Source organism: Tursiops truncatus, chromosome 14, assembly GCF_011762595.2.
Source record: "Tursiops truncatus isolate mTurTru1 chromosome 14, mTurTru1.mat.Y, whole genome shotgun sequence".
NCBI classification, from domain to species: Eukaryota; Metazoa; Chordata; class Mammalia; order Artiodactyla; family Delphinidae; genus Tursiops; species Tursiops truncatus.
The window spans coordinates 67,794,374-67,817,193 of NC_047047.1; the positions used below are offsets into that span (position 1 = coordinate 67,794,374).

At 54.7% G+C, this 22,820-nt stretch overlaps 1 protein-coding gene across 4 annotated transcripts; it reads right to left on the reverse strand.

Moving 5' to 3' along the window:
• Nucleotides 1–208: 208 nt before the first annotated feature.
• On the reverse strand, nt 209–22,763 carry CAD (carbamoyl-phosphate synthetase 2, aspartate transcarbamylase, and dihydroorotase). 4 transcript variants are annotated; one of them, XM_019943062.3, is made up of 44 exons: nt 22,496–22,760; nt 22,117–22,256; nt 19,813–19,942; nt 18,802–18,944; nt 18,486–18,627; nt 18,128–18,299; nt 17,735–17,920; nt 17,451–17,563; nt 16,984–17,129; nt 16,595–16,726; nt 15,989–16,222; nt 15,642–15,863; nt 15,254–15,442; nt 14,896–15,020; nt 14,585–14,715; nt 11,796–11,908; nt 11,307–11,551; nt 10,844–11,090; nt 10,378–10,476; nt 9,973–10,197; nt 9,703–9,885; nt 9,260–9,478; nt 8,817–8,984; nt 8,022–8,204; nt 7,798–7,902; nt 7,123–7,362; nt 6,795–6,876; nt 6,328–6,494; nt 6,001–6,165; nt 5,727–5,858; nt 5,304–5,505; nt 4,746–4,936; nt 4,511–4,651; nt 4,198–4,299; nt 3,722–3,818; nt 3,050–3,094; nt 2,773–2,942; nt 2,588–2,662; nt 1,854–2,066; nt 1,523–1,648; nt 1,169–1,324; nt 982–1,083; nt 705–799; nt 209–592 (listed from the first exon to the last, which is right to left on the reverse strand). In XM_019943062.3, exons 1-44 carry the CDS (start codon nt 22,575–22,577, stop codon nt 490–492), a joined length of 6,678 nt encoding a protein of 2,225 aa, XP_019798621.2. In that variant the 5' UTR covers nt 22,578–22,760; the 3' UTR covers nt 209–489. The 4 variants fall into 4 exon arrangements, 2 of the variants coding, with proteins under 2 accessions (XP_019798621.2, XP_073647600.1); XM_073791499.1 differs by lacking the exons at nt 18,128–18,299; nt 19,813–19,942; nt 22,117–22,256; nt 22,496–22,760 and having other exon boundaries at nt 18,802–18,940; XR_002177894.3 differs by lacking the exons at nt 209–592; nt 705–799; nt 982–1,083; nt 1,169–1,324; nt 2,773–2,942 and having other exon boundaries at nt 22,496–22,762.
• Nucleotides 22,764–22,820: the final 57 nt, after the last annotated feature.

Genomic DNA, 22,820 nt, shown 5'->3' on the forward strand with positions numbered 1-22,820 from the left:
TAGAATGGCATGTTCCCGCCCAGAACCCCAAAAAGCCACCACTCTGAAAATGGGGGACTGGCTGCTCCCCTGGCCAGAACATGAGCCTGCCCGGCAAGGCTGCTCTCGTATTTGGGAAACTATTCTCGTTTTCTAGAAGAAAGCTCTGCCTATTACACTTAACATCCTCTGCTGAAGCCAGGATACATGCAAGGAAGCAAGAACCAGAGGCAGCTCAGCTGTTTTACTAAGTCAGTGGAAAAGTAACAGTACAGATTTCAGGTGCAATAAGGGAGACGGGGCCGACTGGGCCCCAGCATCAGAGGCCCCACCCCCTGCTAGACAGCTCCAGTCCAGTCCAGCGTCTGAAGCGTGGTCCACATGTGTGTGCGTATGAGCACATGACCTATCTGGATGCCCGAGAGCATCTACTAAGTGTGCTGCCTCCGTGGAGGGCACCGGATTCCATGCCCAGCAGCTGGGCCTGAGAAGAGGCTGAGGGGTCGGGCCCTAGAAGCGGCCGAGCACAGTGGCTAACAGAGCCATGCGGATGTACATGCCATTCTCCGCCTGCCGGAAGTAGGCTGCTCGGGGGTCCGAGTCCACCTCCACACTGCAAGAGAAGGAAGGGTTACCATGTGCCCACGACAGCCTGAACGGACTGAGTGCACTCCCAGAGCCAGACCCCGCCCCCAAGCGTATCCTCAATTTTCACGCCACGTCACCTTATCTCATTGACTCGGGGCATGGGGTGCATCACCACCATCTTCTTCTTGGCCCGGGTCATGATGTGGGGAGTGAGGATGAACTGGCCGAAGCACTGCGAGGCAGAGAGGGGCCCCGTGAGCACGGCCGGGCAGGGGCAGCTACGAGCCCACGAGCCTGGGTTCCACCCCCCGTCCTCGCACTCAGTTGTCGCAAGCGAGGGACCCAGCTTTCCCGGCTGCCAGTCTGGATGCCCAGCAGCTCCAGCCCTGGCTTCTCCTCAGCCCTCATGCTCACAGCTTCATACTCCTGGCTAGACCCGAAGCGCTCCTTCTGGATGCGAGTCATGTAGAGCACGTCGGTGTCGGGCAGCGCCTCCTCGATGCTCTCAAATTCCTCCTGGAGGGTGAGGCCCAGCCAGGGTGAGTGTGGTGCCGGCACTGACCGCCCAGCCCAGGTCCCCCACGGGCTCCCAGGGCCTGACCTGCTTGGTGCCGCGGGATGCCACGAAAGCCCGCACGTCGGGGGGCATGCGCAGGCTGGGAGGCGCCACGTAGCGCAGGCTGACGCGATACTGGGTGAGCAGGCAGGCCAGTGAATGCACCGTGCGTCCGTGCTTCAGGTCCCCAACCATTGTGATCTGGGGAGGAAGCCGGTCACCAAGAGGGCCCCCAGACTGAGCACACCCGCACCCCCATTTTAAAGCTCTCGGCCTCAGAACCAGAACGTAGACCTCAGAATGCGCGCAACACGCGCTGAAATGCAGAAACCACCTCCCCACTGTCCCCCTCTCCAGACCATCACCAGGCAGGCCTCCAACCCCTGCCACCACCCTCACCGTCATGCCGTTGACCGTCCCAAGCTCCTCCCGGATGGTGAAGATGTCCAGCAAGGCCTGGGTGGGATGCTCTCCGACCCCATCCCCGGCATTGATCACTGGCCTCCGGCAGTGCTTGGCTGCCAGCTGTGAACACGGGGACGAGGAAGGAGAATCCTGTCTTCTGCGTCTCAGGGACCCCTACTCCCTGCCGCAGTCCCACTCCTCCTGGGGTCCCCGCACCCATCTGGCCCGACTGAGACCTGCAGTCACAGGAAGTGTGGGCAGGAGGGCCCTCGTGTCCCTGGGTCCAGCCAAATCAATCCTGCCCCGGCACACAGGCCGGCCTCACCTCCACCGCTCCGGGCTGCGGGTGCCGCAGCACCACGACGTCGGCGTAGCAGCTCATGGTCTGCACCGAGTCAGCCAGGGATTCACCCTTCTGGACGGAGGACGTGGCTTCTGAGAAGCTGAGCACGGCGCCCCCCAGCCGGGCCATGGCCGCTGCAAAGGAGCTGCTGGTCCGCGTGCTCACCTCGTAGAACATGGAGGCCATCACCTTCCCCTGGGGGAGGCGGGAGTCATGTGTGCACACACGTGTTCACCTTGGGGAGTGCGTGGGCTGATGCCTGCCTCCCCAACTTACGCAAGAGGGGTGCTAGAACCCTGTCCCCCAAACCTTCCCATGACCTGTTGTAGCCTTGACATTTCCACCATAGTGTCACTCTGAGCTAAAGGTCTGCCTCCAAAAAGCCATTGTTAAGAGTCTGAACGAGACATTCATTCTCTGGGAGAGAAGGAAATACCCTAGACTTCACTCCCACGAATACACCAGCACCAATCAAGTGACCAGATCAGCGGGCCTGTGTGCTGGTGCTCAGGGCCCCGCAAGTCAGCTGAATACCGATCGGAGGAGGGCAAGCGTGGGGGCGGCCTAGAGGAGCAGGACCTCCCAGAGTAGGGCTTACCTATGGAGGGTGTGGACTCACACGAGGGGACCTATGGCAGGGGAGGGAGACCCCTCTGACCACCGCACAGCCCTGCTGACACGGGCCTGGATCCCCAGCCCACCGCCCTGACCCTGACCTTGAGGATGTCGAGGCTCCGCTCCTTCTGCACCATCATGCGCAGCGTGTGTGCCACGTTGAACAGGTGAGACATCTGAGAAAGATCCCAAGTCAGCTGGAAAGGCGGTGGCCCCCAGGGGCCCTAGCCCCGACTCTCCAGGTCCTCAAAGCTCTGGGTGTTCCCCTCCTCCCTCCCCCAGGCACCTGATCCTTGGTGAACTGCTGGACAGACAGGATATGTTGGCCCACCAATGAGTGCAGCAGGGGTGAGGTCTGGGGGTGCAGCAGGCCAGGGGTCCCCAGGTTCTGGGGCGACGCCTGTCTAGGTATTGGTGGTGGAGGGTAGCAGGTGCCGTCAAGGGTTCCCATCAGCTCTGCAGAGTGAGGGACGGGGCGGAAGAGGCTGGTCAGAGGGTTCCTCCTACCCAGGCCAGATCAGAGAGGTCCCCAAGGTGAGCGCGTGTTCCGGGGCGTCTCTCACCTGGCTCAGCTGCCTTCCGGGAGGTCTTCTCCTTTGGCTCCTCAGCTACAAAGAGGGCAACAGGACAGATGTAAGCCTGTGGCTGAGGTGTGTGAAGAGCCCCCGCTTCCCCAGGACTCCGGACCACAGTGCCTGTGTTAAACCAACTCACACCACAGTAGCTACAGCAGGTTAGGTGAGGGCAGGAAGGACCGGCAGCTCTGGGCACGGACTCGTGATTTCCCACAGGGGCTGTTGTGTGTGATCAGTGATGCCCTCCCGGAACCCTCCCAGTTGGCAAAAGGCTCCTAGGCAGGGAGAACGGCCAGGCTCACACCAACCAACAACCTGGATTTACCCCACGCTCTGCTGCCCCATGGGATCCCAGCTCCCAGGCGGAGGAACACAGCTGCCCACAACAAAAAAGGGCCTGTGAGAAGAAGCTGTGGGATGCCTCCCTCAAGCTGGGCGGGCTGATTTAGGCAAAGGCGGGCACAGCAGGTCAGATGAGGGCAGCAGGAAGGACAAGGTAAGTGGACAGAGGTGAGGTGCTGGGGGGCGCTGGGACAGTTCCTAGGCCACAAAGCCCCCAACCTCAGCCCACCTGGGACACTGCGGGGGAGAGGAGCCCATCTGGACACGTCTCTAAGTCCAGGTGGCCCCACCCTCCACGTCATAGGACCTTCCTCTTACCTGGCAAACCTGGGTCAGAGGCTCGGTGGATTCGGGGCGGCAGGTGGAAGCGGCCATCGGGAAGTGCTGGGATGCCCCGGCGGGGCCTCTCTGGGGTCTGGAGAGACAACACTGGGTACTGACCTGACCCTCCTCAAATTCAATCCCTCAAGAAAAGCCAAACTGCTCCCTGTCCGCTAGGATTCTACCTCCATCATGTCCCCTCAGCCCCGCCTCCCACTGGGCTGCCCTCAACAGGCGCGGGCCCACTGGCCTCTCCAAGACGTCTCTCTGCTTGGGTTAATAATGGGGTGTGTTTCCTGTGGGAAGACTCCTAAACTGAGAGTTAATTCTATGTTTTGCAGTAGAGGGAGTAGGTGGTGAGGATATTAAGTGTTAAGTGACGAACGTTCCACTGCCCCGAACCACCAATGCTGCCAGCCCGATGCCTGACTGTACCCCCAACCCCGCCCCCCAGCCTGAAGCAGCGCGCATACCGTGTTTAGCTCACTGGCGGCGGGGGCCGAGGGCGTGAGCTGGGGAACAGCCCCCTGTGGCCACTTGCGTACATCCTGTCCGTAGCCCGGCGGCACCAGCACCTGCGGACAGAAGGCAGGGGCGGGCAAGTGAGCCAGACTGGGGTCCTAAAGGGGTGGAAGCCAGCGAGAAGAAAAAAATGCCCTGGGGACCTGCACCCACCCGCACCCAGGGCAGTTGGACGGGTAGTGGGACCACAGAGATGTGCTGGGGTGGGAGGAGAATATAGCACGAGCGGGTCACGACCGGCCTGAGCATGGGCCACACACATACCTGCCCGTCAATATAGGCAACCTCTCCTCGCAGGACCACACGGCGGACGGTGCCCTTCACCTTCTGCCCTTCAAAGGGTGTCCAGTGGGCCTTGGAGAAGGGCATGTGGTTGGGGACCGTCCATTCATGCTCCAGATCCACCTGTCAGAGTCACGGGTTACGCCAGGCACGGGCTGCGGCGTGGAACGGCTCCCAGGGCTGGGGAGCCCCCGCCCCCCGGCCTTCAACCCCACACCTCCACATAGGTGTCCTCCTGGGGCGGCAGGTGGAAGATGCGCCGGGGGTTGTGGTGCAGTCGCTGCAGCAGGTCATCCAGGCTGAGCCGGCCCTCGCTCACTGCCGTCAGCAGTAGGGGCAGCATGGTCTCCAACCCCGGGAAGCCGGGGGGTGGCTGGGGCCCACACTTCTCGTCCACGGCGTGGGGGGCTGGGAGAAGAGAGCATGACCCTCGGAACCGATCACCTCCACACACGAGAGGTCACGCACGCCACCAAGATGGTGCCTCACTACCAACCCCGATGCTAATTTTTTCTGGGAATCAGAAGGTAGGGAAACTGGGACTGCTGTCATCTTTGGGGGCCCACCCCTTTCACCCACATTCTCTCATTTACAGTTTACTCATTCATTCTTTCAGTAAATATTTATCAAGCACCTATGACAGACCAGGAACTGTATTAGAGGCTGGGATCCTACCCAGATCAAGGCCCAATCTTCATGGAACCCAAGGTCCTTGCCCGTGAGGATGGGGCACGAGCCCGCCCGGGCAGAGGGGGTTCGGCCTGGGCCCTCTCACCATGGTCGGAGGCAAAGCAGTCGATGACGGCCATGTTCTCCCATAGGGCTTCCACATCCTGCCGGGAGCCAAGCTCAGGCCGAACCTCCCCCTTCCCGGGCCCCAGACGCTCCAGGTCATCGCGGCTCAGGAACAGATGGTGGGGCGCCACCTCACAGGTCACCGGCAGCCCCCGTGCCTTTGCGGCTTTAATCAGCAGGATCTGGGGGAGAGCAGGGAGACCTCGAGGAGGCCTCCCTCCAGGCCCCACCCTGCAAAGTCCCCGCAGCCCACCTCCCCTCTCGGAAAGTCATGGGGCAGATGTGCTGGGTACGGGCTCCAGGCTCCCCTGCTCGTGCCCTGCCCCTCTCCTGCCCCCAAGGACTACCCTGATCACCTGGAGTTACTGGGAAAGCAACAGGGGCACCTCTGCTGGGCTCTCACCTCTTCCTTCCGCGCCACGTGACAGATGTGTACCGAGCGCTGGGTCAGCTGGGCCACCATGAGGACGGCGGCCACACTCTGACGCTCTGCGTGGGCCACAATGGGGAGGTGGGACGGCCACGTCTCGAAGTGCTGGGGGCAGGAAGAACATTCCGGGACCGTGCAGAGCCCAAGCCCTCACAGAGCTCCTGACTCACTGCTGCCAGCCCACTGTGTGGGGCCCTCAAGCCAGGAGGTACTGGTTGGCTGCCTCCTCCCACCTGCCCACCCCTACCTCCATCCACTGGGCCACACTGTCCAGCCGCAGCTCGGAGAAGGTCTCGTTGAGGTAGAGCTTCAGCCCTGCAGCAGACCCAGCCACAGCACCCAGGGTCCCTGCGTTTTCCGACGAAGCTCCGAGGAATAAGGCATAGTCACAGCGGGCGCCGGCCTCTGCCAGCTGGAGAGGGTACAGTTGAGATTAGGCCCCTCAGCACCGGTGCCAGCGTGGCACCCATGCATGGCCTGGGCCCCTGGGGAGGGGCAGAGGGAGCAGGGTTCAGGGAGGTGGGGGAGGCTGGTGGGGGCATGGGGGTCACCAGGAAGCAGAACAAGGGCTCACCTTCTGTGCCAGGGCCAGAGCAGGGGCATCGATGATGGGGGGCCGGGTATTAGGCATGGCGCACACCATGGTGATGCCCCCGGCCAGGGCAGCCGCTGTGCCTGAAGCGAAGTCCTCCTTGTGTGTCCCCCCTGGTTCCCGCAGGTGCACGTGGACATCAATCAATCCTGGGAGAACACGGAGGCAGCAGATTAGAGGAAGATTCCGAGACACGCAGGGCATCAAGGAGGTGAACTGGGGTGGCAGGAAAATAAGCAGCGACCGATACAAGTGAGAGGTGGTGAGGTTTGTCAAGGGCATCATGGATGGAGGAGTAAAAGAGCTTAGGGTGAGGCAGATTCTGGGCCCTCCCCACTCTGTACACTCCAGGGCAGAGTGGGCCCCACGGCCATCCTGTGCTGCACCCAGGGTCCATGCAAGCTTCTACCAGTGTCCAGAAGCCAGGTTCTCTCAAGAGATGCACTTACCAGGTAGCCGCACGAGCTTCTGGGAGGTCATGCAGTCAACATGCACCTTCAAAGGAGGGGCTGGCCCAATCTGTCCTAGGGCCTGCAAAGTGGGAACCACGGTCAGCTTTGACTTAAGGGCAGCCTGGGAGGTGCAGAGAGGGATTGGGTTTTCCCATAAACCAGGCTTCGGCCTCTCTATACCCACCTTCTCTCTCTGCAGCCACAAAACTTGATCACTAGCATAGCTGTTTCGTACTGAGATTTCCCAGCCCCAGGGCACGCTCACTTCTCCCTCTTCCCCCACTGACGCTGGCTGCCTCCTTCCCGGCACCCAGGTGTCAGTTACCTCCACAAACAGTTTGGTGCACTTGATATCGATGATGAGGGGCACGGAGAAGTCAGCGGCCAGGCGCCGGGTGCGGTAGCCCTTGGTGACAAAGGAAGAGAGACGCCGGCCCCCGGCCCCGCGCATGGACAGGTTAATCACTAGCTCGAAGTTCTTCTCAGCGAGCTGCTCCAGGATACTTCGCTGTGGTGGACACTCTCCATCCACTGCTTCTTCAAAGTGCCAGTCCACAGCCGTTACCTGTGGCCCAGAGACAAGGTCGGGGCCAACCCGAGCCTGGCAGGGGCCAGGAAGGCCAACCGGAAGGGAGGAGAGGTGGCCCGGGAGCCCATGAGGAGGATGGGGACCAGGCTACCTCTCTTAGCTACAGGCAAAGCATTTTTCTTGACAAGAAAGGCATCTACACTATGGTTACCAAGGACTCTGCGGTATGAGCCCACACTTCACGCAGAAAGATAAAATTCTGGAAGGAAACATGCCAAAATGTTAACAATGGTGGGGAGGTCATGAGGGAATTCTTCTTTTCTCTTTGCTTCTCTGTATGTTCTACTGCTCTACGTGGAATATATAATTTATACAATGACAAGAAAAGCAGGCGAACAGGGAGAGAATTCCTGGGTGCTCTCACACCCTTGGAGAGTGGGCAGCGTGGGGTAGGGCAGGAGCAGCCCATACCTTGACACCGTGCTCTGTATAGAAGTCAGCAGTGCCCAGGCTGGCGTAGAGGCTGTAGCCCAGGCTCTCCAGCAGTCGCACAGTTGGGAGCAGCTCACTTTTGTTCTGAACCAAGAAGGAGGATGAGGCTGTGTTTCTCCCGTCTTCCACTTCAAGGTCAGCCCTGGCCCAGGGAGCCAAGGCCATCTGTCCCCCCATCTTCAGGCACCCCCCGGATTCTGTACCTTATAGCTGCCAATGGTCAGCAAGATGTTCTTCTTGGGGATCTTAAAGCCAGTGCTTAGCATGGCCTTGAGGTAGGCCTCACAGCGGCTCTCCCCGAAGCCAGCCACTTCCCCGGTACTGGTCATCTCCACACCCAGCACCACATCAGCACCCGCCAGGCGGGAGAACGAGAACTGGGGCACCTGAGAGAGCAGGAGGTGAGTGAGGCCCAGGCGTGATAGGCCCATATCCTGCACCAGTGGGGGGGCCTCAATCCCCTCTCTCGGCCTCCTCCAGACAGCAGGGTGAGCCTTCCCTGTGCGGCTCCACGTGAACCCACCAATCATCAGCTGCTTCCCAAACATGCTCGGGCTCCCCTCGGTCTCCACGAGGCTACTCCCTGGCCTCGGAACACCTCCTCAACAAGCTTGGCCAATCTCAAATCTCACATCCTGACCGTCCTCCAAGGCTCATTCCAAATACCACTTCTTTTCTTGAGCCTTCTTGAGGGTCACCACCCTCTCTGGAAGTCGCACCTCCTTTAGCATTTTGTTTTTATCTCTATTATGCAGGTTTATCACACACTGTTCTAGAAACAAGCTGTTTTTGGACCCGACTTCTCTTGCCTCCCATCACTAGAGTGGAAGCTCCTAAGAGACAAAGACCATCTTATTGCCCTGACGGCCCAGGAAGGCCTTGCCCACAGGAGGTGCTTGGTTTATATGCCGACTGACATATAGCTTGTGCAGGAGATGAACTCCCTCCACTATCTGCCTCCCCGCTGACTGATAACCTCGGGCTTCAATCCTCCTTACCTTTACCCCCACGACTCCAGAGCCAGTCATGAGCCCCACAGGCTCCACTTCTTCCCCCATGATGACCCGCGTGGCCAAGGCTACTAGGTCCACACCCAGGGTCTTGGAGACGAAGGGGAAGGAGCGGGAGACACGCACGTTGCACTCGATGACTTTCAGCTGGTCGTCCTGGGCAGAGAGGGACTGGTCAGGCCTTCCACAGGTGGGCTTGTGACACCATCCCAGGGACCTTGGCTCTTCCCCCCACTCATCGTTCTGTGGGTCATCAACCCGGGACAGGGGGCAGGGTGACTATTAGAAACCCTGACAATACTGTGGGCTCGAGCTGTGACTCTGCCCCTCAGGCTTTCCTCCTCCGATGAGGGCTCCCTGGCGCCAGGGCCGGCACAGAACAAGGAGGCGCCACGGACCTCTGGTCCCTGCCTCTAGCCCCCTCTTACTACCTTGGCAATGAGCTGCAGATTGAAGGGTCCTGTGACCTGCAGCTCCTGGCCCACGGCGTGCACGATGGCTTTGATCCGCTCCAGGGTTTTGGCAGTGATGTCCTGCGGCGGGGTCACCAGCGTGGCATCACCTGAATGCACACCTGCGTTCTCCACGTGCTCGGAGATGGCGATGGCTGCCACCACACCATCACAGGCCACAGCGTCCACATCAATCTCCTAGTGGGGGGTGGGGGGTGGGTGGCGTGCAGGGCAATGTGATGTAGAGCAAGGGCCATCTTCTTCTCCCGCTCGCCCCTGCAGGAAGCTTCCCTTCCTTTAAGAGCCCGGGCACAACCCGTCCTATCCAGCCCCCTGTGCCTACAAACTTCTGTAGGACCAGAGAGGGGAGTCGCCTCTGAGGCTGGGAGCCTGCCTGCAGAGACCTGTCTGCAGCCTCCCACCTTGGCCTCCTGGATGAACTTGGAGATGACCACGGGGTGCTCCTTGGAGACAGCTGCCGCACTGCTCAGGAAGCGCTCCAGGTCCCCATCGGTGTAAGCCACGTTCATAGCAGCACCACTTAGCACATAGGAGGGGCGCACGACACAGGGGTACCCCACGGTCTGGCAGAACTGGCGGGCAGACTAAGGGCAAAGGGAGCTTAGCTGGGTTGCTCACACTCACCCGTGACGTCATCCAGCCTCCAGCCCCCCACCAGGCCCCCAGCCCACCTCTAGGTCACTGAGCTCCCTCCACTGAGGCTGGCTGATACCAATGGTGTCCAGGAGCCGGGAGAACTTAAAACGGTTCTCAGCCGAGTCGATGGCTTCAGGGGAGGTGCCCAGCACCCGGCACTGTTGCCGATGCAAAGCCATGGCCATGTTGTTGGGCAGCTGCCCGCCCATGGACAGGATCACGCCTTCGGGGTTCTCTAGCTCATAGATGTCCATCACCACCTACGGTGCAGGAGGAGAAACAGGTGGTGGCAGCAGGCAGGGTCAGGGGTCTGAGTCTTCTTGTTCTCTGCTCTTCAGCCTTCACCCTCAAATCCCACAAGTTCTAAAGAGTCTTAGGTCCGTCAGCTACTCCTACTTGACTGGCCTCCCAGGCTAACATGCAGCCTTCACCCGTCTCACCTCAAAAGAGATCTCATCGAAGTAGAGTCGGTCACACATGTCATAGTCGGTGCTGACTGTTTCTGGGTTGTAGTTCACCATGATGGTTTTATACCCCATCTGCGACAGCGAGGGGAATGACATTCAGCAATCAGATGGGAGGAAGAGCACCAAGAGAGTAAAGCCAAAGCAGTACTCCAGAGAGCACCGCCTCAGCTGTCTCTGAAACTGCTGTACAGGACGGCTGCCTTGGGAGGGAAGTCAGACCAGCAATGAAGCTACCGGAAAAGCAGATACAGAGTTCTGGAGAGGAACCACATGTGAGGCACAGGACGGCTTAAGGGGACCCCCCCCAACCCAAAGCCCTGTGATAGATGTTAAGGTGCAGCAATGACTAGAAAGTGCCAGGGTTGAGTGTGGGTGGAAGGCAGCTGCCAAAGCTGATTAGAACAGCAGAGAAAACCATAGGAAAGACTAGCTCTTGGACCTTTCGGAGCTGCTGGATGCAGCCCACAGCACACCAGTCAAACTCGACGCTGGAGCCGATACGGTAGACGCCAGAGCCCAGGACCAGGACATGAGGCGTTCGAAAGCTGAGGTCATGGGTGGTGCCCCAGTATGTCAGGTACAAGTAATTTGTCTGGGCTGGCCATTCAGCTGCAACTGTGTCAATCTGCTTCACCGCTGGGCAGATCCCCAGTTCCTGACGCAGCTTGCGAACAGCCAGCTCTGTGCTGAAGAAGAAGGGTCAGAAACGTAGGCCCTGGGAGTGGGGTATGGACCAAGTAGAGGGCGGAGATCCCAGGTAGGGATCAGAGAGGAAAATTCCCAGGGCTGAAGGTCAGGGGCCTCCAAAGCTCCCCACACCCTCCCCTCCGAGGGCCCCTCGCTGGTACAAAGGTTCTCTGCCCGGCACTTCTCAGCCCGAGGCCCTCCCCGCCATCCCTGACCTGAGAACTGCGAGGGCAATCTGCTTGTCTGAGAAGCCGAGGCGCTTGGCCTGCTGCAGCAGGGGTAGGGGCAGAGACTGTCCACGGTGTTGCTCCAGCAGCTGGGTGTGTGCTACGATCCGCTTCATTCGGTGCAAAAACCAGCGGTCGATGCGAGTAAGTTCGTACAGGCGATCCACCGAGTAGCCAGCCCACAGGGCAGCTGCCACCACAAAGATGCGCTTGTCTGTTGGAGTCTCCAGCTCCTAACGGGGAGAGGGCAGACAAGCTAAGCCTCCGCTTCCCCATCTGTAGAAACAAATCTAGTGATACGTCCTCAGAATAATGAAACATGAGAAATGAAGTCACCGAACCCTCAGCAAAGTGAAAACACAGCAAAGGTCCGCCAGTGACTGCTGCTAGTACTACTGGCAGCAAGCTCAGGGGCTGGGGACAGAGAGAAGCAGGGTCCGTCCCGAGGGTACTGCCAGGGGAAGGGGAGCCGCTTACCACGTCACTGACGGGCTTGACTGTGTGATCAAAGCCCACGCAGTTCTCATCCACCATGCGCAGAGCCTTCTGGAAAGCTTCCTCAAAAGAACGCCCAATGCCCATGACCTCACCTGGAGGGATACCGTGTGAGCACTGAGGGCCAGAGGGCAGAGGCAGCTGGGGGCGTGCTGCCCAGAATGTCTGTAGTTGTTTTGTTGTTTTTTTTTGGCCTCAGCTTGTGGCCTGCAGGATCTTAGTTGCCCAACCAGGGATCGAACCTGCACCCCCTGCAGTGGAAGCTTGGAGTCTTAACCCCTGGATGGCCAGGGAAGTCCCCAGAATGTCTGTAGTTTACAGTCAAGTCCCACGGTTGTGGGATTTATGGTGTTTCATTGAGAATCTTACACTTGCACCTCTTCTCCCTACCATTTTCATGTTTTGTGTTTATTAGTGAAATGAAACTAAAATGCCTACAATGGGCATGTGGATACTGGAACATGTTGCACTTGTATCACAGAGGCCCCACCCACCCGTTGGGTTATCCAGTTATTCGGTTTGCTTTATTCATATTGTGATGATACCATTTGGGATCTGGCTTACCCTTTAAAACTTTTTAAAAGTCTGGTAACAGGAAGATGATCCCATCACTCTATAAATCCATCCAGAGCTAATCACATTTACAGCTATCACTTTAGAGTACTTCCTCCTGGACTTTTTTCAAATATGTTTTATACATGATTATAGTACACATACAACTTCTATCCTGCTTTTTCCCTCATGGTAAGCTTGTTCCCACATTCTATGTCACTTTATTACCAGCCGTTTAACTCCTGTATGATTTACCATAATGTAACTGCTCACTTACTGTAAGACATTTAGTTTTGACGTGTTCATCATTCTAAGTGAGGCTGTGATGTTTTCCGTGCTTTAGGTTATCTCCTTAGGATAGATTTCCAGAAGTGCATGGGCAATAGGTAAGATAAATCTTCTGGCCCTTGGTAAGTATTAGTGGCTTTATAGAAGTTTGCGCTTTACAATACGAAGTATAAATTTAACCAATCTTCTAAGAAGTGTGTATAATCATTTAAAACAGTTTTTGCTAATAAGCAAAAATAATTATCTCATTTTAACTAGATTTATAACTACTAAAAAGAGGGAACTTCCCCCACCCCCCAGCCCTGCTTATTGATTTCCCATTCTATAAAGTTCTGTTCATGTCCTCTGACAATTTACCCTAGGGTCTTCAAATATTCCTTACCAAATGTATTTTTCTGTTTACAATCCTAACATTTGTTTCTTTAAAAAAATTTTAAAAACATCAAGGTGGTACCAGTAATGTTAAGTAAGTGGATGAGTGATTTTGCTCAATTCCTTTGTAATGTGGTTATATTACAAAAGTTTTTATCCTGGGTAAAAGAAAAACCCAATGCACTAATACACGCAGGCCTAGAAAAATCCTGGAATCACACATATCCCCAAATTAATCTCTGTATGACAAGATTACAGGTGATGACTCTTCTTTGGTTAAACAATCTTTTCTAATTTCTCAATGATTCATGTATCTTACTTGTATAATAAAAGTTACAAAAAGTGACCATGGCAGATCACACTCCAAGAACACTCAAATAGATGTAAGATACTTAAATGTCTCATCTAGGAATCAATTTTTGATTGTCCTATTTTCAATCCACTTCTTTTAGCCACAATTTATGGCTTCATTCCCATGTTTATTATAATTTTTACGTTAACAGAAATTCATCTCCAGAAGGAACAACTTGGCAGTCCTGTAAGATTTCTAAACATTCTGAGATCATATCTGAGCTTAGACTTACGTGTTTATAGGCTACTATTGCTCTTAATGGAAAATCTGGAACACAGCAAAATGCTCTTACCCTTAGCTGGTGGCACTTTGGTACATGCACATGCTTGTTTTAATGGAAATGCTTTGCAGGACAAACCAAGGCAATTTAAAGGGTCAGTATAAGGAAGCATACTAACTCAATCCCAGCATGCTCTCCACTGCTTGGAGGCTGACCATCATGCCCGTTCACTATTCATTACTAAGTGTCCCTGTTTTTATGAAAAGGTGTCTGATGTCCTGCTCTGATCTTAGACATTGTATTAAAAAACATTTCATTTAGGGACCATGGCAGGAAGTGCCCAGAGAAGGAGCTACGCTCAGCGTGGCTGCCACTGCGCTGACTTGGCCTTAGAAGTGTTCATAGGAAAACAGCAGTCGTCCTTTCCCTGAAGCAATCAGTATTTAAACAAGCGTGGAGAACAAACTGTCACTGTATTAACAGCCTAGTGACGAGGCCATGGGCAAAATGCCATGAAGTGCTGTGCGTGGAGTTTCATGGAACTGGTCTCACGCATGACAGGCAACGTACTGTAAACAGAGGAACATAAGCAACTAGCAACTGATCTAGTTTTCAGTTCTTGGCTCCGCCCTTTACTCAGGCACACACTTTCCTTCTGTGGGACCTGCTTACTCATTCGTAACATGAGAGAAATGAGACAGTCCAATGGCTATCACCCCATCCCAAGATTTTTGACATGCCATCTGGGGAGTGGAGGTAGCATGTGTATTCGGACAGATTTCCAGATGCCTTTGATTCCCGCCCCTGAGGAGGACTGCTATCTTAGTTGGAAATATTAGTTCTGAGAAACGGTGTTCCCAAGAAGCTGCTCATATAGGAGCTGAAAGATCATGCCAGGGAACTGACTCTATGACATTCTAGATCCTTGGGACATGTGGGACCCCATGAGGTGATCTGGGGAGGGGGCTCCTGGGGTGTGTCTCTCACCGACACTCTTCATGCAGCTCCCAATCTTTGTGCTGACACGGAGGAACTTGCTGAGGTCCCAGCGAGGAATCTTCACCACACAATAATCCAGACTGGGTTCAAAGGCTGCTGTTCCCCCTGTCACCGAGTTCCTGGGAGCCATCGGGTGAGGGTGCCAGAGGACAGAGCAGGAGATGTAAATGGTGAGCTTCCAGATAGTTCTCTCCATCCCACACATCCAGGCCAACGTCCTTTCCATGTTCCCTGTCCCATACATGTTTTTTTTAGCTCCCCACCACCTTTCCTCCCTGATCTCTCCCCAACCCTTGTACCTGAGTTCAGGTAGAGGGATGCCCAAAGCCAGCTTGGCTGCCACGTAGGCCAGTGGATAGCCCGTGGCCTTACTGGCCAGGGCGGAGCTGCGAGAGAGCCTGGCATTCACTTCAATGATGTAATACTGCAAAGAGAGAGAACAGAGAAAGAGTTACCAGATAACTGGCTTAGAAGGCCTGCCTAGGAAAGGTCTCAGAAAGGCAGGAAAATAAAGCAGCATCCTCCGACCCTACTGAAGATAATCCCAGCTTCTACTCCAGGGTCTGTAGGGTTAAAGGGCCTCTTGGCCTAGAGGCCCCAAAATTATGGAAGGCGGTCCAACAGCTACAGTATCAGCTTCACGGCCTAGAGTCTCACCTGCTCAGACTCAGGATTCAAGGCATACTGCACGTTGCACTCCCCCACAATTCCAAGGTGCTGAGTCACCTTGATGGCCGTCTGCCGCAGTAGCTGGTACTCCCTGTCATTCAGCGTCTGGCTTGGAGCCACCACTATGGACTCCCCAGTGTGGATGCCCAGTGGATCTAGGTTCTCCATGTTACACACCTGTGAAGGGAGAGTCCCAGAGTGGTCACTGCCAAAGGGAGTCAGGAGAGGTACGAGGCTGCATCCCAGGGTCCTGTTGCCTCTGGAGACGCACCCATCCTGGGTCTGAGGGACATCGAACTCTCAAAGATATCAGCTGGACCCCGGCTCTTACAAGGGCTCATGCTGCCTGATGCTATGCCCCTCGTCCGTCACTCACCGTGACACAGTTGCCATAGGTGTCTCTCACCACCTCATACTCAATCTCCTTCCATCCTTTCAGGGACTTGTCTACCAGCACTTGGCTGGTATGGGCAAAAGCTGGGGCCACGAGAGCAGAGAGCTCCTCTTTGTTAGAGGCAAAGCCAGAGCCCAGGCCCCCCAGGGCAAAGGCTGCGCGCACCAGCACGGGGTACCCCAGTCTCTCGGCAGCTGCCTGGGCCTGCAACGAGCAGAGATGGACAAACGGATCAGGCCTTGACTGCGCGCCGCGCGGAGGGCTCCTGGACCCGGAGAGAATACGACGTCAAGGAAACAACACCTGTCCACCCCAACCATGCCCCGAACCTGCTCAAGAGAGTTTGCTGCCTCACTGGGGGCCACGTGCTCTCCGATCTCGGCCATCCTGGAGGCGAAGGCGCGCCGATCCTCAGTCAGCTCAATGGTCTCCACGGGTGTGCCCAGGACCCGGACCCCATACCGAGCGAGCACCCCAGCCTTGGTCAGCTCCACACCACAGTTCAGAGCTGTTTGGCCCCCAAAAGTCAGTAACACGCCATCTGGGCGCTCATTACGTATCACCTTAGGGAGGAGAGAGGAATAATAGGCATTAAGACCCTGGGGTTAGGGAGTGGATCAAAGAAGTTGGAAAGGGCTTCCCTGGTGGCGCAGTGGTTGAGAGTCTGCCTGCTGATGCAGGGGACGCAGGTTCGTGCCCCGGTGCGGGAAGATCCCAGATGCCACGGGGCGGCTGGGCCCGTGAGCCATGGCCGCTGAGCCTGCGTGTCCGGAGCCTGTGCTCCGCAACAGGAAAGGCCACAACAGTGAGAGGCCCGTGTACCGCAAAAAAAAAAAAAAAAAAAAAAAAAGAAAAAAAAGTTGGAAAAACCCAGAGTGACACAGGATCCCCCTGCCCACGTGGGTCCCCTCAGTCTAGCCTCACCCGAGTCATACCTGGGTTACGTAGTGAGGCGTTATTGGGAGGAAATAGACCTTGTCAGCCAGCCCCTGGGAGGTCTGCACGGTGGCAATGTTGGGGTTGATCAGCAACGTCTGGATGTTCTCCTCCTTCAGGGCCTTGATCGCCTAGGGGGACAAAAAGGGCATATCGGCCTCGAATGCAGAAGCAAGATTTTCAGTCTTAGACCAGTATTTCTCTTCCTCTTCTCCCCTCCCTGGACTCTCAGTCCCTAAAAACCCACTTCTGTTCCTCACCACCTCACCTTTCTGCACGTTCCCCAGATCTCCTGGGTCACTTCCTCCCTACAACTAATGCTCATGCCTCAGCCCTGTCTGCTCCTGAGGGCCACACACCCAGAGGGTCAGGGACGCACGTGCTTTACCTGAGAGCCTGAGTAGTCAAACTCTCCGGCTTGGCCAATGGAGAGGCCCCCTGAGCCCAGAATCAGAACCTTTCGTGGTGGTGGAAGCCCAGAGCCTGGGGTGGGAATCCCACGGAGACAGAGGCGCTCAGCCAGCCGCTCTCGAACTATGGAGGCAAAGAAAGTCATAGAGTGTTAGAGCTGAATGAGACCGAGAGGTCATCTAGACTAACCCCTCACTTTACAGAAGAATCAAGAACAAGTCATGCCTCTAACGAGTGGCAGAGGCAGGACCAGAAGAAGCCAGGACTTGTGATTCTGGGTTCCTTTGAATAGAAGAAGCATACATGAATCATCTTGGCCTGACTGCCTTCCAGCCCTCCCGCCTAACCTCCCAAACACCTATCAGTTTCCCGAGACAGGTCCATCTTATGCCTCTCCTGGAGCCCATTCTTAGATCCACAACCCAGTTCTACTCAAGTGCTTACCTGTCTGGCCCCCAGGGTTCCTGGTGGTGGCTTCTTTCACAGTGTCCAGAAATATATCAAAAAGAAGTTCCATATCTGAAGGGCCAGCGTGGTGCTCTGGGTGAAACTGGACACTGTTGAAGAGAGTGGATCACGAAAATTGCCAGCATCATCGGCAGTCTTGGAGGTAGGCAGTGGGAAAGGTGACGGGGGCCACTGCTGCACTTTACTTTTTGATCTTCAAGTCCCAGTGGGCTTCAAAGCCGTACAGATCCAGTCATCATGCCAGAACCACCCAGGCTCACCTGAAGAAGGGCAGGCTCTCATGTACAATGCCTTCATTGGAGTGATCGTTGGCGTTGGTGAAAAGAGGAAGCCAGCCTGCTGGCAGTGAGTCTGTTTCCACAGCAAACCCATGGTTCTGGGATGTTAGAAAGCAGCGCCCAGAGCCCACCAGCAAGCATGGCTGGTTATGGCCTCGGTTCCCATATCTGGAGATGGAAACGTACTGAGTCACAGGCCCCTTTCACCCTCCCTTCACTACTGCACCAAACCCAGCTCTTGCTGATCTCACGATTCTCAACAACCCGCACTCCTATTTCAACACTAATGAACACCAACTCTACTCCCAGTCCCAAGACTCCCCCACACCTCATCATGTCAGAGGTGTGGGCACTTCCTCTCCCCACAAGTCCCACCTCATCTTGTAAGTCTTGGCCCCAATGGCTAAGGCCAACAGCTGGTGTCCCAGGCAGATCCCAAAGACAGGTTGGGGGTTCGGTTCAGATAAGACACGGCTCAGTGTGGATACCACGCTGGGATAGGAGGCGGGGTCGCCAGGGCCATTACTCAGAAAGAGACCCTCATACTCTGGAGTGGGCAGAAAAGATGATGTCAAAACCCGTGGTTCAACTAGAGAGAAACACCACTAGAGCAAAAGCCCTTATCTCCACCTTCTTCCCTGCAGCTCATGTTGACTTTCAGCAACTGGACCGAGGGCCAGACCTTCCACCCATGCTGTTTGTCTGTCACCTTGTACAGACCTAAGCTACTCACCCTGACTGTCTAATGCGTGGTCCCAGGGTACCACAGTGACCTCTGCCCCACGCTGGCACAAGCATCGGATCTGATTATACTTGAGGCCACAGTCCAAAGCAAGGATCCGAGGGGTGCCCCCTGAATTGAATACCCGTGGGACCTGAGGAATAAAGGGCGATGGTTGACAGCTGTGATTAGTAGGTATAATGTGCACACACAACAATCCCTACCTTGGAGGCCTCTTCTGGTTCTCCCTCAAGTGTTCACCCCTCAGTATGGGCAGAATATAACTACTGTGCTTAGTCTGGGATACTCTCCCACTCTACCTCTGTACCTTAATGGAGACCTCCGGCACCAGGGCGCGGGCATTGGGGTCCAAGAACGGCAGGGTTGAAGGCTCCGTCCCATCCTGGACCAGCTTTCCCAGCAGAGACCCTTGCTCTCGCAACTTCTTAGTCAGCTCCCGAGTGTCCACTCCTGCCCAAACAGCAGACTCTGAGAGATCACTCCCCCAACGCAGTCACACATGACGTCAGACTTCCATTTCAGAGCCTGAGTCACACACTGTGACTGTTCCATGGGCATCAAAAATCCCGGGCTATCCTGCTGGAAGTACCCTACCATGAAGTACTCTTGCCCCCAAATATCACATATGAATTGAACCACCACTCCAGATCTGTTTACAGAAAATAATGCCAAGGGACAAAAGAACACGCTAAATGACAATACAGGAATGTAATCAATAAAATGCAGACTGTGGGGTATTCTAAAGGAAAATCAACGGTTTGTGTCAAATAGGTTACAAGGTCCAAAGAGTAAAGATTATCAACCAAGTGCAATGCACAGACCTTGCGTAGACCCAGATTCAAATAAACAAAGTTTTTAAAAAATCAGAAAGTTGGAGAAATTTTAAACATTCCTTGTATACTTGATATTAAGGAATTACTGTTAATTTTTAAAAGGTTACCGTAATGTTACTGTGATCATGTTTTTACAAGGGTTTTTTTTTCACAGCTATTGAACTCTCTGTGGGTGAAATGATATTATGTCTGAGATTTGCTTCAAAATAATCTGGGAGTTGTAGTAGTGGTGATGAAATAAGTTTAGCCCTGAGTTGATGAAGCTGGGGGTTCATTATCCTATTCTCTCCTTTTGCATGTTTGAAATTTTCCATCTGAGTGAGAGCTCAGTTCCTTCCCCCAGCTCCAGCCCCCAGTCTAAAGCTTTGGAATCAGGTACACTGTATCACAATCTTGGACTCAAGTCCCAAGAGTCCACAGAGTCCTTGATTCTTTCCATCTGGGTATCTGTGCTCCACTCAGACACCCCTGTGCTTGCACCATACCTTGTAGGCCGGGTATGCCACGCTGTTGCAGCCACTCATGCAGGGTACAGGTGGCACTCCAGTGGCTGGGTGTGGGGCAGCACTCTCCTACCACCAGTCCTGCCACGTGGATCCCCGAGGATTCAAACCACTGTCGATGGGAGGAGGAGACTGTGAGGAGCCCAGGGCCACACACCTTCCTGCAGGGCCATGGACCCTGTACTCCAGCCACACTCAATGACCTGTCGTTCCTTTAACATGCCAAGCACCTCATGCTTTTGCCTTTTATCAGCAATGCTGTCCCCCGCATGAAACACTGAACATGTGGGCCTGGGGTGCCTGATTAGTAATTGAAATGACATTTTCCTTTTCCCTTCCTTTTCTTCTATCCCCTTTTCCATGAAGTCACCCCCATTCTCACCCACTGCAGCTTGTGTCTCCTCCTTAGAGCTCACCTAAGTTCACTTTGTTTCTACTTGACTTGCTATTTCCATTGTATTACAAATGTGTCCAGATGTCTTCATCAGCGAACTATGAACTCAAGAGCAAGGTACCTGACACATGATAGTAGTCAGCGTTTACTGAGGGCCCACCTGGTGCCAGGCACTGTAACAGATGCTGGGGGAGGAGCACGAGCATAAAAAAAGACAAGGTCCTGTTTTCAGAATGTTAATTTGCTACCTAGGGAACCAGAAAATAATAAAGTAACGTAGATAAAACAATATCATAATCACAGGGTGTGATAAAAACATAGTGTAGAATAGGCAGCGGCACAATACCTTACTAAGTAAAGACAAAGCTTCGGGGTGCAATACTAGGCATTATACCCCCACCCCACCCCCACCCCCCACTTCGTAAGGGATTATCATTAAAAAAAAAGGTAATGTACGGCTTCCCTGGTGGCGCAGTGGTTAAGAATCCGCCTGCCAATGCAGGGGACAAGGATTCGATCCCTGGTCTGGGAAGATCCCACATGTCGCGGAGCAACTAAGCCCGTGAGCCACAACTACTGAAGCCCGAGCGCCTAGAGCCCGTGCTCCGCAACAAGAGAAGCCACCACAATGGGAAGCCTGTGCACCGCAATGAAGAGTAGCCCCCGCTCGCCGCAACTAGAGAAAGCCTGCATGCAACAACGAAGACCCAACACAGTCGAAAATAAAATAAATTTTTAAAAAAATTAAAAGAAAAAAGGTAATGTAAATTTGCTACTCGATAGATAAGTTTAAAATAACTAAGTAGAGAAACAAATTGTTTATCTAGGAGAAAGTGGCATATTTAAACTACATCTGCTTAGTGGTGGAAGGTTTAAAGAAAGATGAATGGGATCTGAAGGCTAGTTTGGCAGAACCCTCCGTGGCTAGGTGTCTGCACATGGACAAGTGCATTTATAGCATATGTGCTGCAGAAGCATCCGTGGTGGGCTGGTGGCTCCAGGAGGCCTTACTCACCTTGGTTGTCAGGGCCTCAATTTTGCAAGTGTATAAACTCAACTTTGACATGTATCTAGAGTTGACAAAGCTGAAGACTTAGGTCAATTAACCAAGATAGTGCATTAGAAGCTAGAATGCAGTGAATTTATACAGAATGCAGTGAATTTATGTGATGAGGAATGGTTCTTCCAGGAATACCAAGCACTTCTCTTTCTTAGAGTTTCCTTTTCCAAGTGTCAGGGTGACAGGGAAAGCATATTAAGAATTAAAGGCTCAGTAACCCTAGAATTAGGACAAAGTGAGTTTTGAGGAATACTGCACCGGAGGCTATGGCTGCTCTAAAATTAACTTGTGTTGATTTTTTTTTTTTTTATTACTTGAACTCTCAGAGGGCAACTTAGTTTCCAAATTCCAGACGAGGAGGAATAGGAGAAACCTCACTGAGAAGGAAACTGAGTTTCTTATCTACATACTGTAAGAACTCTACTGAAAAGTGGTAAAGAATGAGGCAAGGTAAGGAAAGCAGGTTTAGATGATAATCAACTTCATTGGTCTGGTAGGTGAACTGTGACCCACCATCACTGAGAAGGGTGTGACCCTAGTTTCCAGTCTCTTTCCCATTAATTTACGCACTCTTAAAGCACTGCTCCCATCACATCACTCTGCTGCTAAAAAATTTTCACTGGTTCCTTACTAGAGCCCAGACTCTTCGCCTTCGCCTCCAGCACTCTGTGCTTCTCAAGGTGTTACCTAACAAACCCTGCAGAGTGCTTGTCTATCACTTTAGTGTGTACCTGCTTTCTCCAGAATGCCTAGCGGAATGTCAGTGTCTTCACTAACAGTTAACAATTACTGATTTGAAAAGGAATGTAGAGAAAGCATTGGATGTGGCTACCTTGCTGAGTCCGAACTCATCCACTTCATCTGGGGGAATGCCGTAGTTACCAATCAGAGGATATGTCAGCACTAAGATCTGTGCTTTGTAGGAAGGGTCAGTGAGGGCCTCGGGGTAGCCGACCATACCGGTTTGAAACACTGCAAGAAAGAGGCAGAGCTGGGGCTTAGGCAGGGCACTCTTCGGAGCACTGCCCCGAGCGAGGATAATGCCCCAGTGCAGGCTGCCCTGACCGTCAGGGATAAAAGGGGCCGGGCTGGGGAATGGCGGGGGAGGGGGTGTGCAGGCGGGAAAATGGCGGGGTCTGGGCAGGGCAGGCTGGGCAGAGAGGGGCAGCAGAGAGTGGGATGAGGTCGGCAGCCAGCCCGGACTTGCTTACCCACTTCCCCGGCAGTCGACACAGCGGCCCCAAAGGGCTGGCCCCGCAGGACCGACCCGTCCTCCAACACCAGGGCCGCCATGGGAGCGGAGCTCAGAAGCCGGGGTGATTACAGAGAAGCGGGAAACGCAGCAAGCCCCAGCGGATGCTAGAACCACGTGAGGACGGCGCGCCCGGATTCGGTCCACGTGGCTAGCCGCGCCGGTGTCTGGATCAAGGGCGGCGTGGACCGCGCAGGAGCCCAGGCGCTCTAGGCGGCGGCAAACTGCGGCGGCGCGGGCAGCTGGCGGCGTGAGGGGCGGGGCTAGGAACGTGAGGGGCGGGG

Coding starts and splice junctions, on each gene's coding strand:
- CAD (XM_019943062.3), bottom strand. CDS start 22,577: ATGGCGGCCCTGGTGTTGGAGGACGGGTCGGTCCTGCGGGGCCAGCCC. Junction 4,652..4,745: donor AGGAGGACACCTATGTGGAG/GTGTGGGGTTGA, acceptor TGACTCTGACAG/GTGGATCTGGAGCATGAATG. Junction 1,084..1,168: donor CATCCCGCGGCACCAAGCAG/GTCAGGCCCTGG, acceptor CTCACCCTCCAG/GAGGAATTTGAGAGCATCGA.